Here is a 16,254-nt window from a genome sequence, read left to right as displayed (position 1 = left end):
TGGGGCGTGCGTTCCGTTGTTTAGAACATGTCTCTTGTATGCTTGGCATCATCTGCTGATGTGCTTGTTAATGATTTGAATCAGACAAAGGAATCAAGGCAGCCAACTGAACAGCCCACTCTTTCCTAGAGCTGCTTTAAAACCCAGATTGAAAAGAAATCACCCCAAAGATTGATGAAATACAGATAGTCTTTAGAAGTATGCCCTGTGATATTTTATTTGTTAGATGGAATTACCCAGCTTGGTGGGGCAGGGGCGGTGGTATCCAGTGGAAATAGGACAGATACCCTCCTGGGTTTCAAGCTTCAAGCCATTCACCTTGCCTCTCTCCCGTTTAAGATGGATCTTGCACTCGACCCCTTTGTTTGCATGTTTTCCAAGACAAACATGAGGACCCAGGGGGGAAATTAGCTGAGTAACAGAGTATGTACACACTTCCAGGGATTTTTCTGAAAGTCCTAGACAAGTTCAGCCTTCATGTGAGTAGCCAGTACATTTCATAGATATTTTCTCATTAATATATAAATCCCTGTTACTTGAGACCTCTCTAAGAAGATGCAGAGAGAGAGAGGTTTATTGATCATACCTATCAAACTCAGAGTCTTTACTGCATTCCATTTGAAACATATTTTTCTCTATTGTATAGCTTGTAGAAGTGATCTTTCTCTAAGACTCTTACACTGAAGATTCATCACCTTTGTCAGTTTTTCAGTCTGCATCTGTCTCTCTCAATTTAAAAAAAGTTACATTGGCCTTATCAACTGATATTAAGACAGTTCATGTTGATAGTGTTTAAGGTGTTACTTTAGGCAGTAAAACCATTTTAAATTCTATTTATTCCTTTTCATTGTGTGTAAAAAGAATGGCCTGTAGTTGAGGGAGTGTTGCATACATTCACAAATGAAGTTGAGCAAAAATTTGTATTTCATGCTATTTCTTTTTGGTTCCAAAAAGTGCCTATCAGTAAGGTCAGTTGTATACTTAATATTATTATATTATTAGAATTCCTTGGAATAAGTGTTTCAGTTTTTCTCTTGGAAAATTATGTTGGGCAACTATTAAAACCAATAGCTTAAATTTTATCATCTTGTTTCTACTCAGCTAAGGAATATTTCTAATACTAATTTTAGGCTGCTGACCAAGTTTATTAAATGGAAGTTTCTTATCCTCAGCCCTCCTCATTTTCTTCATCACACATACAAACCCTAGTAACTTGGAAATATACTTGGTATACTAATATTAAGTATTATAATATATTATATATTATTATATAATATTATATATTATTATAATATATTAACATACTAAAGAAGCTAATGTGCTTCTTTCAAGGAACATGGCAAAACACAGATCTGTCTTACAATCCCCATTTGACTCCTTGTAAGTATCCCAGTTCTGGTTCCCATGGCTCCAGTCAACTTGCTCACTGTGGGCATCTCCGTGCCTAGAGCAACACCTTGTTGATATCCACCATTGTATTGAGGCAGGAGGAGAGGGCGGAATGGGAGGCCAACTTAAGGATCACAGAAAGTGTGCAAGAGCTTTTTCCCAAGAGTTTGCCCAAGTATTTGAAACTCTTATTCTTTGAGTTATTCCCTTCCAGAAAGTTATCATCTTTAAGAATAGAATATTAATGTATAAATAACATAGAGATTGAAAATTAAATTTTTGTTACATTATTTAGAAATGATGGAACATGTTCCATATCTAAGACTTATGAGGGAGTAGAATAAAGAAGCAGAAAGTTAAATGAAAGAATTCAAAAAGGGCAAAACGTGGCAAGACAAACTGTCCTTACTACTCAGATTTTCTAAGACCCAGATCTATCTGTAGTACAGGGCAAAAAAGGACACATCTATGACCTGATGCCCTGGCATGAATGTTTGTGTCTTACACTATCCCAGTAGCACACTTAATACTGTCAAGTATGTCCAAAGTGACAAATAAATTACACCATAATGTTTTACTATCTGGGCTTTTATTTCTGTCTCCCTTATATCTCCATATAACCTTCTTAGTATTCTTTTTAAAAAATTCAACACATAAAATTGCAATGATGTTTTGTAAAATATAAACTATTTGGGAATGTACTATGTACATTGTATTACAAATTATGATTTGATATTTGCATTAGGTATTTGCAAATTTGAAACTCAACTAAGTGGAATGAAGCATTCTTTTGAAAGTTGAAGAAGACCTAGTATTGCAGTAAAATCATTATCTGATGCATATTTTAATGTATTTTCACATTCACTAGATATTTTGAGGACTCAAATTTTCTAATTATTTTTCATTTCTAGAAAGTTTGATGCATGAGTAATGTTTGTGCATCCTGTGGATTTTTAAATGATATGGTGCTAAGTAAACATGGAGCATATTATTTGAAGCATGTATTAGCCATGTACAACTTTGCCAATGTCACATTTTCTAGCCTTGGATTCACACAATGTGTAACTACTTTAATCAAACAGTATACATAGTTTTTGGGTAGCAGTATTTTAAATTGCGGGTGTCAGAGCAAGACAAAAATGGGAACTATCTCTACTACCTCTACTACACTTGCTGTGGGTCCCTTTTCCCAATTCATGTAGCTTCTCTGAGCCTTTATTTCTCTATCTGTGAAATAAAGATAATAGTATCTGCCTAGCAGAAGTGTTGGAAGGATTAATTTACTAGTAAGTATTTAGTAAATGGCAGTTATTACAGCTGCTCAATTTGTAAAGTCCCTTCTATTTCTGTTATTCATAAAATGAAAGGATACAATTTTACAACATGAATGGATATTAAGGGCATCTGAGACAATTAGTCATTTTTAAGATGAAAAACCTAAGATACAAAGATTTAACCTTGGTCCCCAGGTGACAGAAAAGTAGCTTAACTAACTCTCTTTGTAAGAATTGCTGCTGTGCCATAAGGCATAGGGTGCATTGCAAATCACTAATAAGCCCTAAGAGACCCTGGACATCCCTTGAAGATAGTTGACCCAAGCCTGGAAAATCTGCAAGATGTTCACTGTGCTTAGTCTCATATTAAATGGAACCTTATTTATGTATGTATGTATGTATGTATTTATTTAAAAATTTATTTATTTTTAATTTTGGCTGCGTTGGGTCTTGGTTGCTGTGTGCGGACTTTTTCTAGTTGCAGCGAGTGGGGGGCTATTCTTCACTGCAGAGCACGGGCTTCTCATTGTGGTGGCTTCCCTTGTTGTGGAGCATGGGCTCTAGGCACGTGGGCTTCAGTAGTTGTGGCACGCGGGCTCAGTAGTTCTGGCCTACAGGCTCTAGAGCGCAGGCTCAGCAGTTGTGGCACCCAGGCTTAGTTGCTCCGTGACATGTGGGATCTTCCCGGACCAGGGCTCGAACCCGTGTCCCCTGCATTGGCAGGCGGATTCTTAACCACTGCGCCACCAAGGAAGCCCTGGAACCACATTTATTAAATAATGCCTGGATTTCAGACCATTCATGGAATCTAATGACTGTAAGCATTGAGACAAAGAGCATCTGATCACACATCTTTAGACTTTGACGGGGGTGAAGGGGTATAAAATTGTTGCTCACTGCAAGTGGCAATAATTCTTTTGAGTAACAAATATATTAAGTCCAATGATGTGTGTGTGTGCTTTTTACCAACTTGCTCTAAATGTTTTGATAAAAAGCCTTATCTCGTTATTCTTTACCTACTTAAAGTCTAAAGAGTTTCAGAAGGGAAAAGAAGGAGTATTAAAGGATATTCCCGAGAAGTATATGCCATGGCCCTGAGAATATGAGCTGCTTTCTGCAGGGGATGCCAAGACAACGGGGCTATAGATAGATCTGCTGCTGGTAAAAGTGTCCCCATTCATCGTATCATTGCTATTTAAGGCATTTTCCCACGGGGATTCTTATTGCAAAAAGTGAACATATTCGAACTAGAGTATAACTCTTCAGTGATCATACCGTAGGATTTGAAGATATCTCCTTTTATAAAGTTGAATAGAATATCCTGAGGGGACAAGGTATTCTTAGGAAGACCTTATGGCCACTACAGTAGAAAAATAAGAAGATAGAAATGAAAATATGTTAGTTTATCAGCTTCAGGACATAAAGCTGTCTTCTGCCATGTTATTTATTTCTAAGAGGATTTTAAGTAGCAAAAATAGACATTCAAGAATCATATGCTGATTACATAATATGCTAATTGAGGCTTACAAACTTGGGTTCACTTAATCAGAGCACTTTGATTATATTGGGTGTATAACTGTATTCATCCATGCGTTTAGTAAGCATCAACCTTATTTAAGATAATGAAGTATAGTGGAAAGTTCACAAGTGCTGTGTGTTGGTTGGATGACTTTAAGTTTCTCGTGCTTTTAGAACTTTAGTTTTCTCATTTGTTTAAAAGAAAAGGAAAAATACAGGATTATAAAATATATGTAAAATTACTTAAAACAGCCTTTGAATGAGTGTAAGCCTTCAATTAGTATTACTCTCCCTTCCTCTTTTTTCAGTACCTGAGATTGCATTGAATGTTCACCAAGTTTTATTAGCGAGTAGCAAAGCTGATTTTTACTCTTTCTCTGCATGTGGCCCCCTCTTTGGTGGTCCTTCTTGTTTTCACAGTACCCTCTGGTTTTCACAGAGATCAAATATAGCTTGTTATGTGGTGAGTTATACAACAACCAAGTGAAGTGGCTTTCTTAAAAATTTACATGGGCAAGTTAGATACTTGCCTGTTAGCCTAAAGGAAGAAATGCCCGAGACTTGCCTTTCTCAAAACACTCCCAAAGAATATTCCATGGGACATTCTATTAAACTCAGTGCTAATTCCTTGTGGCCTTCCCACCCCTAGCTAGCAGTATATTTTCTGTTAAACACATTAAAATGTTATTTCTAAAAACACCAAGTTTACTAATGGTTTCAGTGAAGTATACTGTTGTCCCCTTGCCACCATTACTATTATGATGGTGCATTGATAATTTTACTGTTTCATATATTGTCTTCTTTTCATTTATTTAAATTTTTCTTCTTAATTTGTCTTCTTAGTGATCTGCTTGCTTGGTCTCCTCAATTTTTTCCCTCAACAGCAAGAGGTTTGTCATATAATACATCACTTCATCTTGTGCATCTAGTGAATGCTTGTTTTCCTATTAAAATGTTATGTGTAATGAATTCTGTTTCCAGAGTGACAAGTTTCCTCCCTCCTCTGTGCCTTCAGTACACTCAGTTCACGTTGCTGTCACAGTGCAGACCTCTTTACGTGGTAGTTATCTGTTGATGTGTCTGTCATACCCAGTGGGCTGTGAGTTCCTCGAGTCCAGGGACTACATCTTATATCCTGTTCATCTTTGCATCCCTCTTACATGACAGCACCTGGCACATGGTTGGCATTTAGTAAATCCTGAATGAATTTATTCTATGGGGATTTGTTCTGACTTTGTGCATTGATCAAAAATTCAAAAATTTGTTTGGGGCTCCAATTTAATGTTTGGGGTTCTACTTGTCTTGTTTGGGGCTTAGTTTGTCATGTATACAACTGTAGTTGGAGTGTGTGGTTGCATCCTTTCTTATCACTGATTTTCTTAATCCTCTTTAATACGCTTCCCTATTTGAATAGCTTCTGGATTAGCATGAGGTTTATATATTTTCACTAATTGGTAAAGGTATTAAAAGAAGAGCCCTTTGGGACTGCTTGATCTACCCACTTCTACCCTAGCTTCTAGAGACTCCCATTCCAGGCGTCTGTTATTTCTATATCTGCTTCATCCAGCTGTGTCTAAATTCTGTTCAGTCATCACATTACTGGTATATGAGTGTCAGTTGTGGACCCAGGTTAGGAAGGTAGTTAAGGCACACAGTCTGAGGGAGATAGGGTAATACCATAACTGCAATAGACAGAGGTAACGGCTGCCCCAGGAGCACAGAGGAGGAACCCCTCACACAGACCTGTAGGGAGAGGGAAGGCCTGGGGTCAGGAAAGCCTCCAGGGAGGAGTGGTTTTTGAGGAGAGACCTAAGAAATACATGGAGGTTAGCAGGCAAAGGTGAGACAGCGCTTTTCTGTCAGAGAAGAGGTAAGAACAAAGGTAAAGGGCTGAAGAGCAGTATGCTCTGTGTATGGGGGTGCGTGAGACTGCTTGGAGTCAGGGAATGTAGAGTGATGATGCCTGGGCACCCAGCTGGAATCAGGGCTCAGCTCAGCAGCCTTGAAGGCCATGCTGTTAGATGCCCAGACTTTATCCTGTTAGTTGGAGGAAGCAGCTTCTGTATCAACACTCCCTACTTGTGTTCTGGCCAAGATTCCTATAGTAGAGTGGTTAAGGGCATGGAGTTTGGAGTCAAACTTGTTGGGTTTGAGTCCTGGCTCTGCAACTTAAACTGATCCCAGTTTCCTCATCACTACTACAGATTTAATAGTGGTACCTTCACCACTAAAATTATTACAGAGATCAAATGAGTTCGTATTCTGTGATGCATAGAACGGCAGCTGGCACTTCGTGTCATTGCTTGTTCAACTAAAATGTGTTGCTGTGGTTAAGTAGATAATCGCAGTCTGGTAAGTCTCTGCTAGCACCTTGCAGAATGCAAACTTTCTCTTCAAAATCAGTTTATTTTTGAAATTAAGTTTGTTATGTGGCCTGCCTTTGTGATTGATTGATTGATTGATTGATGAAAAGCTTTTGAAAACACAAAGCGGCTTTATTTGCTCATCCTTTCTCCCTTCTAAACTGAAGGGATATGGATTTTCTTAGAAATTGTAAGCTTTCCGCCTCAGGATGCAGGGGGTATTAGAAGTGAGGAACGAGGCTGGAAGCTGCTGGTGATGGTGTTAAGTCTTTCCATCTGCTACACAGGAAGGATTGAAAAGAGGAGTCCAGGAGACGTTTGCTTCCCGAGGTTCTTGAGCCAGTAATTTAATCCAGGCTAACACAGAACAGGTTTTTAGTTGCTGGTACTTAGATTCTGGAAATCATGATCCTAGGCCTTCACTGCTCCACAGCATGTTATCACATACAGAGATCTTGAAATGAATTCATCTACTGTTATTTCAAGGTATCCACTCTCTAAAAAATTTACTTGGCTTTCAGAGCCCCTAGTTAGTTGGAAAATATTCCAGAAATGCTAGCTTCCAGGGCCCTCAAGGAGTTGCCAGTCTTTTCCATTTGAAGATCCTGGAATCCTTATACTGCCCACACTTGGCATCTAATCATTTAAAATTTCCCTGAAACTGCATTTTGTTACCAGCTGATTACATAGACTCCGGTATTGATGGCACTTAAAACCTTTTGTTTTTATTTTTGTTTTAGGAGATTGATTTTTAAAAACTATGTCAATTAGGATTGTTTTGGCAAGTAAATTGTTTAAAGATAGTCTCTTTTTTATACATTTTTATAAATATTGGAAAGCTTAGTGAATCACATTTTTTGTTATCAAAATTGGAAACATTTGATAGGATCCAATATGAAACTAAACAGGGAAGGCCATCAGTCACTTCTTAAAATTATTTCTTATAAAACCATTGCTCTTGAATTCTTGATTTCTCTGTTTTCTATGTTTCCTTTCCCTTTAGGATGGGTCTGTTCTGTAATTAGCGAAGGTACATGTCTGTCTTTAGGCAACAGCCTAATCTCTATGGCCATATGTGCAAAAGCAATATAATTACAATCCAGTAATAATTGGACCATGTGACTGTTTTTGTTTTAATTACTTGAAATCATCTTATCTTTCCATTCCTTAAAGCATGTTAATGGGTGAATCCTTGGGTACCATGTTTATGTCATTTCTATGGAATTAAATAAACTTAGTAAAAAATTCTGCTTCTCTTTATAATATTCTGGATAGATTTTTTTCTCTGTCTCAAGCATCAATTTAGACCTGAAGAAATAAAATATTATTTAAACAATGATTCTTTACATTGTGCTTAATTTATAGAACACAGATTGGATTATAGATCTTTCTGGCTGAGGAGGTATCACTCTGGGTTGACATAATAGGTTGTTAGAAATTTTCAGATTTACTTCTTAATGAATTAGGAATTTCCATACCCTTATGCAAATTCTGGTTAAATAGTTTGGTAGGAAATTTAGTGATGGGTACCCATTTTCTCTAAACACAAGTACTTGGCAGACTGTATGTAGAAACTGGCATTTGTCTGTGTTCAGATTTTAACTTTTGTCTCCCTATTTTTTCAGTTGTTTTTATTTCAGTTGCTGCGAGGGCTGTCTTACATCCACCAGCGTTATATTTTGCACAGAGACCTGAAACCACAGAACCTTCTGATCAGTGACACGGGGGAGTTAAAGCTGGCAGATTTCGGTAGGAAAGCAGTTAATTACCAGTCTATTTTGTCACACTGTGAGAATGCCAGGCAGATGGTGGCACTGCATTTGTTTAGGTGCACTTCTTCTATCATTCCAGATCCTGGTAACATTTTTTCAGGAGTGAAAAAAAAAATTTTTTTTATGATCAACATCATGCGTGGTAGATTTTTTAAAAATCCACATTGCTTGTTAAAGCCTTAAATAATCATAAGCACAAATCAGATCTCATATATTTCCAAAGGAAAAGTCAGTAAAATTTTGAATATAAAATACATTGAAAGAAATCTATTTTTTCCATTTTCTATTATGAAAATGTCAAGCACATTCAAAAGTAGAAGGATACGATAAGGAGCCCCATTACCCACCACCTGGCTTCAACAACTACCAATATATTGTCAAACTTGAAGAAACCTGGATTTAAACCTTGGGACGGTTTCAGAGCATCACAAAATATATTCAGTAGTGTATGTTGTCCTGAGATTTTAATAATTTAAAAATCTAGGGGCAGTGTTAACCTTTCTGAAAGTGACTGTTGTTTCAGAAATTCTCAATAACTTTATAAAAGTAGACACTGATGCTGATTTAAAAGTTGAGGTCCTGGCCTGGATCCATTACAAGTCATCCCTTCCTTAAAGGTTTTAAGGTTGGCCTCTTCCAGCTTAGAAGCTTTCATCCCACACTGACTTAAGCACCCAAAGAGGAGCAGAACTGTTGTGTTGTCCTTGCTGGCTCCCCTCACTTCATCATGTCTGATGTGTCTGCACTGCCCTGACTCTCTGTCACACCAGAGTGTGCCAAGTCAATTCCCAGCACCAGAAATGCTGATGGCAGCATGATGTGTTGACATTGCATTGCCTCAATTATTTTTGAATACATATTCTGATTAGAAATTTGTTCCATTAAGAATGGAATGGAAATATTACCCTTGGGACACAAAGACGCCTGAGGTTGAGATATGGGCTTTTACTGAAATATGATTATCTTTTCCCACCCCACCCCCCGAGAAATAAAAGAGAGCAGGAAATGTTTATTTCTTATTTCAAGGTTAGTAGACTGTTCAGTACCTTTGGAATGACTCTACTCTTGGGTTTTGTATATTCTTTTCTTCTAAAATTGAAATGAAACAAAAGTTAGCATGATTGGTGACATATTGCAAAATTCTAGTTGTTCTCATCTTATTTGTGTGTGTGTATATGTTGTTTGCTGTCAGGTTTTAGTATCAGAATAATACTAGGTGGCTAGATGTAAAGTCTTTCTATTACAGTGTAGAAAATAATGGGAGAGTAGGTGGGTGGAGGAGAGAAGATTTGCAGTTCCTCAAATTCAAGGCTGTTGGGTTTGCTGTGAACATATTTTGTAGTTTGTCGGTATTACTATTAAATTAGTAAGAATTTATAATGATTTTTTTTAGTATGTTAATATACTATAAGGTATATGTTGGAATAAATTATTGTATTGAACATTTAATTTTGCTGAACATGGTTTTCTTGTATATTTATAGAATACATTTTTACAAAGTTTATTTTGTCTGTATAACCAAGGAAATAATAGAATTGTATCTAAGTGCTTACTGGGGGATTATTTTTTAGTTTTACGATGATGTTTTTATTATAATAGGTAAGTTCACCGTAAAAGATTCTTACGGATCTTTAAAACTGACATTTTGCAGTAGATTCAGAGATAAATTCAAGTGTAATTTTAAACAACTTAGAAAGATTTTTTTAGAAAATTAGAAAATTTAGAAAGTTTGACCAACTCAGAGATAACAAATGTTAACATTTTTGTCGTATATTTTCCCAGTGTCTTTCTCCTCCTTCTCTCTCTCTTTTCTTGCTTCTTCCACCAATTATATAATCCTGAAAAAAAAAAAAAAGAAACATTGTTTTGTAAGCAGTTTTCACATAAGAATATTTCATGGACATTTTCTCATGTTATTCAATATGAAAAAATCATTTGTAACAACATAGATTTTTCCTTTAATGGCCAAGACCTAGTCTTTTTATTCAGTCCCTCAACAGTGAACATTTTGGTTCTTTCTAATTGTTCATGATTATGCACAGTCCTGTATTGAATGTTCCATATATGCTGCAATTACAGCGTTGCATGTTTTAAAGCATTTGATTCTTTGGACCAGACTGCTCTGCACAAAGGTTGTACCTCAGTGTCATAGACTGAATCTTCTTGCCTGGAACACAGACTTGGCATGCATCCTGTGCACGAAGTGTAATAAGGGAGACTCATTCACCAACTGACAATTTCTCCCAATTGTGCATCATTTTTGTCTTTTAATTTAAGACATGCGATTAACTGTGATTTACTGCGATCGGGCACGTGTTTGTGTCTGAGATGAAGGAAACACAGTCTGAGATGGAGGAGCTAGACAGTCAAAATGGGATGGTTCCAGGCAGCAGAACAATTAGAAACACTAGGTCTTAATTCAGAGTTTGATGTGTAAAGAGCTTTAGCAGCAGTTCCTTTGTCCTACCTATATCTCTTATGTGAAAAATAGCATAAAATTTTGATTAAAAGATACAAATGAAATCTGTATGAGCATAATTCCTGTATCATAAATGCTACTGTTTTTATTAGAGGAAACATATGGGGAGAGGGAGAAGCACTAAAACTTACTGAGTTTATTCTGTGTGCCAGACGCTTAGAAATTCTTGTTTCATTGCCTTTTAAACCTAGTAACGTATAGTAACCTATACTTCTGAGAGAGACATGAGATTCAGAGAGGGTTAGAAATTCTCACAGGCTTGATTATATGACGGTAGCTGCTCACAAAACTGGAATTCAGATGCTTGATCCACATCCTTCAATTTCAGGTGGCCCAGGATCTTTATATTTATATACATAGATATTTTACCTTACAGACCTGCCTAATCTTCCAGTAAATTATTGTTCATTATATATATTTATATATTAATAGTAACAGGAAATTATTAACCATTCTATGTATCTTATACATACGACAAATATGACACTCGTGCTACGAAAATAGATTGCACTAATACCAAAAAAATGCATCACATAATTTAAAGAACATTTTGTCATTTGACTAATTCAGTAGTAATGAGTGATTTCAGCCTTAGTCCTTTGGAGATTTTACCTGCAAACCAGATGATAATGTATCCGTAGACCCATTCGTGTTTAAACGGAATGTAGTTCTGAATTCCAGGTGGTCAAAATGCTGTACTATTTTTTTTTCCTTGTAAACAAAATCATATTTAAGCACTTACCTGAGACTTGTTTTCTATATGCATTTAAAAATAAGTAAATTACACATGATTTAGAATCACTATGGCTTTCCTAATGCAGAAGTTTGTCCCACCTGTGTATAATAAGATAATAAAATTGTGTAGCGTTCAGACTCATTTCTAAAAAAGGTTCGTATTTACATTATTTTTGGGAGAAACTATTTCAAATCCCTTACCCAGCCTATGTCTTCACTACCTTGCTCCTCCTTGCCTACTGTAGTACAACCAAACGCCAAACGCGTTCCCACATCAGAGCCTCTTACTTAGCCTTTCCCTTTGCCTGGAATACTGTTCCTCCTGCTTCTCACGTGGCTGCCTCTTTCTCATCACACAGATCATAAATCATATGTTACCTGTTCAAAAAGGCCACCTTTCCAAAAATAGAATTTTACCACTATGATCACCCAGTTCAACTTCTTCAATGGCACTTATGGTGCGCTGAAATTATTTTGTCATTTGTTTATCAGTTAATTTTTTGCTTCTGCTACTTGATTGTAAATTCCATGAGGGCAGGGACATGGCCTGTCTTGCTCACTCTTATATTTATTTATTTATTTATTTGGCTGTGCTGGGTCTTAGTTGTGGCATGCGGGATCTTCATTGCAGCGTGCGGGATCTTTAGTTGCGGTATGCATGGGGGATCTATTTCCCTGACCAGGGATGGAACCCAGGCCCTCTGCATTGGGAGCGCAGAGTCTCAGCCACTGGGCCGCCAGGGAAGTCCTGTCTTGCTCACTGTTGTCTGTGCTATGTTTAGGTCATAGGAGATGCTCAGTAAATATTGGTTGAATGAAGAAACAATATGCATAACAAAATTGAGTATTAGTATAAAGACTAAGACCCACTAATATACTAATTACTAGTGAATTTACTAATTTCTGCTTGATTCACTTTAGCAAACCAGCAGTTTACAAATTAATTTTCTCTTCATCAGTGCTGTCCTGGCTGGGCACAGTCAAGAGTGCAAATGGAATTAGATGACTTCAGATGGTGTTGGAGATTGCTTTGAGGCTCTTATACATTGGCTCTACATATCTGCTTGGTATTATATTTATAGCCTCAAGCTGCAGAAATAAATATCACTGAGTGAATGTAAACATGTAGAAAAGATGTATAAGATTTGAAGTTCCTAATCTGCAGACCTTAAATGATTGTCTGGTTGTACTATTGTTGAAATCCAAGTGTGTTGAGCCTTGAATTAGGAGACCTGGCTCTGTCTATAACTAGCTTATAACTTTCAGGAAGTCATTTATCCCCTCTGAGCTTACACTCCTCAACTAAAAAATAAGTGCATTGAACAGATACTTTCTAATATTCTTCTCAGAGTTGTTTTTTTATGTTGTACATTTCTGAAATTATTAACTTATTTTCTAATGATCAGATATTCACTGTTGGATAAAAATCAGTCAATTGAATCCATAATCAAGGCTATACCATCCCTTCCTATGGTCTAATTTTTTTATTCTGGCTTCTAGAAATTCAAGAAGATGAGAGCCACACTTTTATGATATGTGTTGAGATCACATTAAAAGAAGATTATCGTAGTGTGACAAGTAAATACATAAATAAGCTCATCAAGAAGTTAATGTTCATTTGCAGCATGATAGTATGAAAACTTAAAGGTATTTTTCCATGTAAATGAGATGAAAACAAAATAGATGAGTCTGTAGAATTGCAGCTTTCTGCAGTTCTTGCAAGATGTTGATGATAGTGTCACCCACATTTTCCAGCCATTCTTCTGCTATTTTTAGGGGTCGGGGCCTTGCTACATGGAAAGACAGCTGGGTTAAATTTGCCCCTGAAAAAAAAGAGACAGTGCAAACTCTGTAATATAAGCATTTAAGGTCTTGGCTTATTTTACTGGCTTTCCTAATGTAGGAACCAAGTTAAACAGCTCTGTGGTTTTAATCAAGTAAAATTCCACAGGTCTCTTTCCCACCAGAGATCTAAAATGTTACCTTCCTAATGTTGGTAGTTTCCTCCTCCAGGCTGTTCCTTGTCTTAATTTGAAAAAGGAAATTATTGTAAATCACATTTTAGATTAATTTGCAGAACACACCAGAGATGTAGTAACTCTGCAGAAGCCATAGTGAGAGCAGGGTTTGTTTGTAATGTGTCTCTCAGAATTCATGTAGGGAATGGTAGAAAACAGAAAGAAATCAACTGCTTTCAGATGCAGAGTAGAGTCTGTCTGTGTGATAAATATAAAGTCTCTGAATAAAAGCCTGTTAGTCCCCAAATTACAAACCTTTAACTATTTTTTATCGTTAGCCTATAAAATTCACCATTGAAGCCATAGTTACAAATTCAAGGATAGATATAACTAACCATGCTTTGACCGGTAGGATTCAATTTTACTGTATCTTTGGTTTAGAATATAATTTCTGTTAGCAAAAATATCTTTATTGTCTAATGTGAGGTATCAATCTACTTTTAGAAAGGTCCTTTGAATTTTAACATAAGAAGTTTTAATGCAAAGTTTAGGCAGTTGCTTTCGTGAAGGTCTGAAAACTAAAGAATATTTTTATAATAATTTGTGCTACAATATGAACCAAAGAAAGGACTGTTTTTCTACCTAATTTTTCTGGGCTTCATTAAAACTCCAAATCAAAACGTACATGTCTTAAAATGTATCAAATACATTATCAACATTCCATGTTAGAAATAATTTGATTAACATGTGAATTAAAGTTAATCCCTATGACTCATTATTTTAAAGATGTGGTAACCCTTTTGAAAAGGAGTGTTGATATTTCAAATTGTCTTCTCTAGGATCATGAAATGTCACTTAGCGTCATTATTTAAATCTTGTTTAATATCCCCACTCATCCATTCAGAAGTTTTCTTGGATTCAAAAGGGATGTTGATGACATTTCATTATATTTTTTCTGTTTTGTGTTATCATAATGTCACTTTTCCCAGGTATATTAACATACCTGTTTTTTTTTCTCCTTTTAAATGTACTTTATTTTTTTAAAATTTATTGAAGTATAGTTGATTTACAATGTTGTGTTAATTTCTACTGTACACAAAGTGATTGTTATACATATATATACATTCTTTTTCATACGCTTTTCCATTATGGTTTAAAAGAGGATATTGAATATAGTTCCCTGTGCTTTACAGTAGGACCTTGTTTATCCATTCTATATATAATAGTTTGGATCTGCTAATCCCAAACTCCCAAACCATCTATCCCCCAACCCCTCCTCCTTGGCAACCAAAAGTCTGTTCTCTATGTCTGTGAGTCTGTTTTCATTTTGTAGATAAGTTCATTTGTGTCATATTTTAGATTTCACATGTAAGTGATATCATAGGATATTTGTCTTTCTCTTTCTAATTTACTTCAATTAGTGTAATCATCTCTAGTTGCATCCATGTTGCTGCAAATGGCATTATTTTATTCTTTATATGGCTGAGTCGTATTCCATTGTATATATGTGCCATATCTTCTTTATCCATTCCTCTGTCAGTGGACATTTAGGTTGTGTCCACGTCTTAGCTACAGTAAATAGTGCTACAATGAACATTGTGGTGCATGTATACTTCCTTTTTTTTTAAAGATGTTTATTGGAGTATAATTGCTTTACAACGGTGTGTTAGTTTCTGCTTTATAACAGTGTGAATCAGCTATACATATCCATATATCCCCATATCTCCTCAGTCTTGCATTTCCCTCCCACCCTCCCTATCCCACCCCTCTAGATGGTCACAAAGCACCGAGCTGATCTCCCTGTGCTATGCGGCTGCTTCCCACTAGCTATCTATTTTACATTTGTAGTATGTATAAGTCCATGCCACTCTCTCACTTCATCCCAGCTTACCCTTCCCCCTCCCCGTGTCCTCAAGACCATTCTCTAGATCTGCGTCTTTATTCCTGTCCTGCCCCTAGGTTCTTTAGAACCATTCTTTTTCTTTTTTTTTTCCTTAGACTCCATATATATGTTAGCATACGATATTTGTTTTTCTCTTTCTGACTTCCTTCACTCTGTATGACAGACTTTAGGTCAATCCACCTCACTACAAATAACTCAATTTCGTTTCTTTTAATTGCTGAGTAATATTCCATTGTATATATATGCCACATCTTCTTTATCCATTCATCTGTCGGTGAACACTTAGGTTGCTTCCATGCCCTTGCTATTGTACATAGAGCTGCAATGAACACTGTGGTACATGACTCTTTCCGAATTATGGTTTTCTCAGGGTATATGCCCAGTAGTGGGATTGCTGGGTCATATGGTAGTTCTATTTGTAGTTTTTTAAGGAACCTCCATACTGTTCTGCATAGTGGCTATATCAATTTATGTTCCCACCAACAGAGCAAGAGTTTTCCCTTTTCTCCACACTTTCTCCAGAATTTATTCTTTGTAGATTTTTTGATGATGGCCATTCTGACTGGTGTTAGGTGATACCTCATTGTAGTTTTTTTTTTTTTTACATCTTTATTGGAGTATAATTGCTTAACAATGGTGTGTTACTTTCTGCTTTATAACAAAGTGAATCAGTTATACATATACATATGTTCCCATATCCCCTCCCTCTTGCGTCTCCCTCCCACCCTCCCTGTCCCACCCCTCCAGGCGGTCACAAACCACTGAGCTGATCTCCCTGTGGTATGCGGCTGCTTCCCACTAGCTATCTACCTTACGTTTGGTAGTGTATATATGTCCATGCCTCTCTTTCGCTTTGTCCCAGC

At 36.5% G+C, this 16,254-nt stretch overlaps 1 protein-coding gene across 4 annotated transcripts in view; it reads left to right on the top strand.

The window, feature by feature from the left end:
* CDK14 (cyclin dependent kinase 14) overlaps positions 1-16,254 on the top strand; it is a 597,668-nt gene that overhangs the window by 300,647 nt on the left and 280,767 nt on the right. For all 4 annotated transcript variants that reach the window (XM_082631823.1, XM_082631821.1, XM_082631824.1 and 1 more), the window contains one exon: positions 8,170-8,293. In XM_082631823.1, the coding sequence (XP_082487949.1) occupies positions 8,170-8,293 (124 nt within the window). The remainder of the gene's footprint in view (positions 1-8,169; positions 8,294-16,254) is intronic.

The sequence above is a fragment of the Mesoplodon mirus genome (assembly GCF_964341445.2).
Source record: "Mesoplodon mirus genome assembly, chromosome: 9".
Lineage (NCBI taxonomy): Eukaryota > Metazoa > Chordata > Mammalia > Artiodactyla > Ziphiidae > Mesoplodon > Mesoplodon mirus.
The sequence above is the reverse complement of the archived record's forward strand: the minus strand, read 5'-3'. Positions and strand labels throughout refer to the sequence as shown.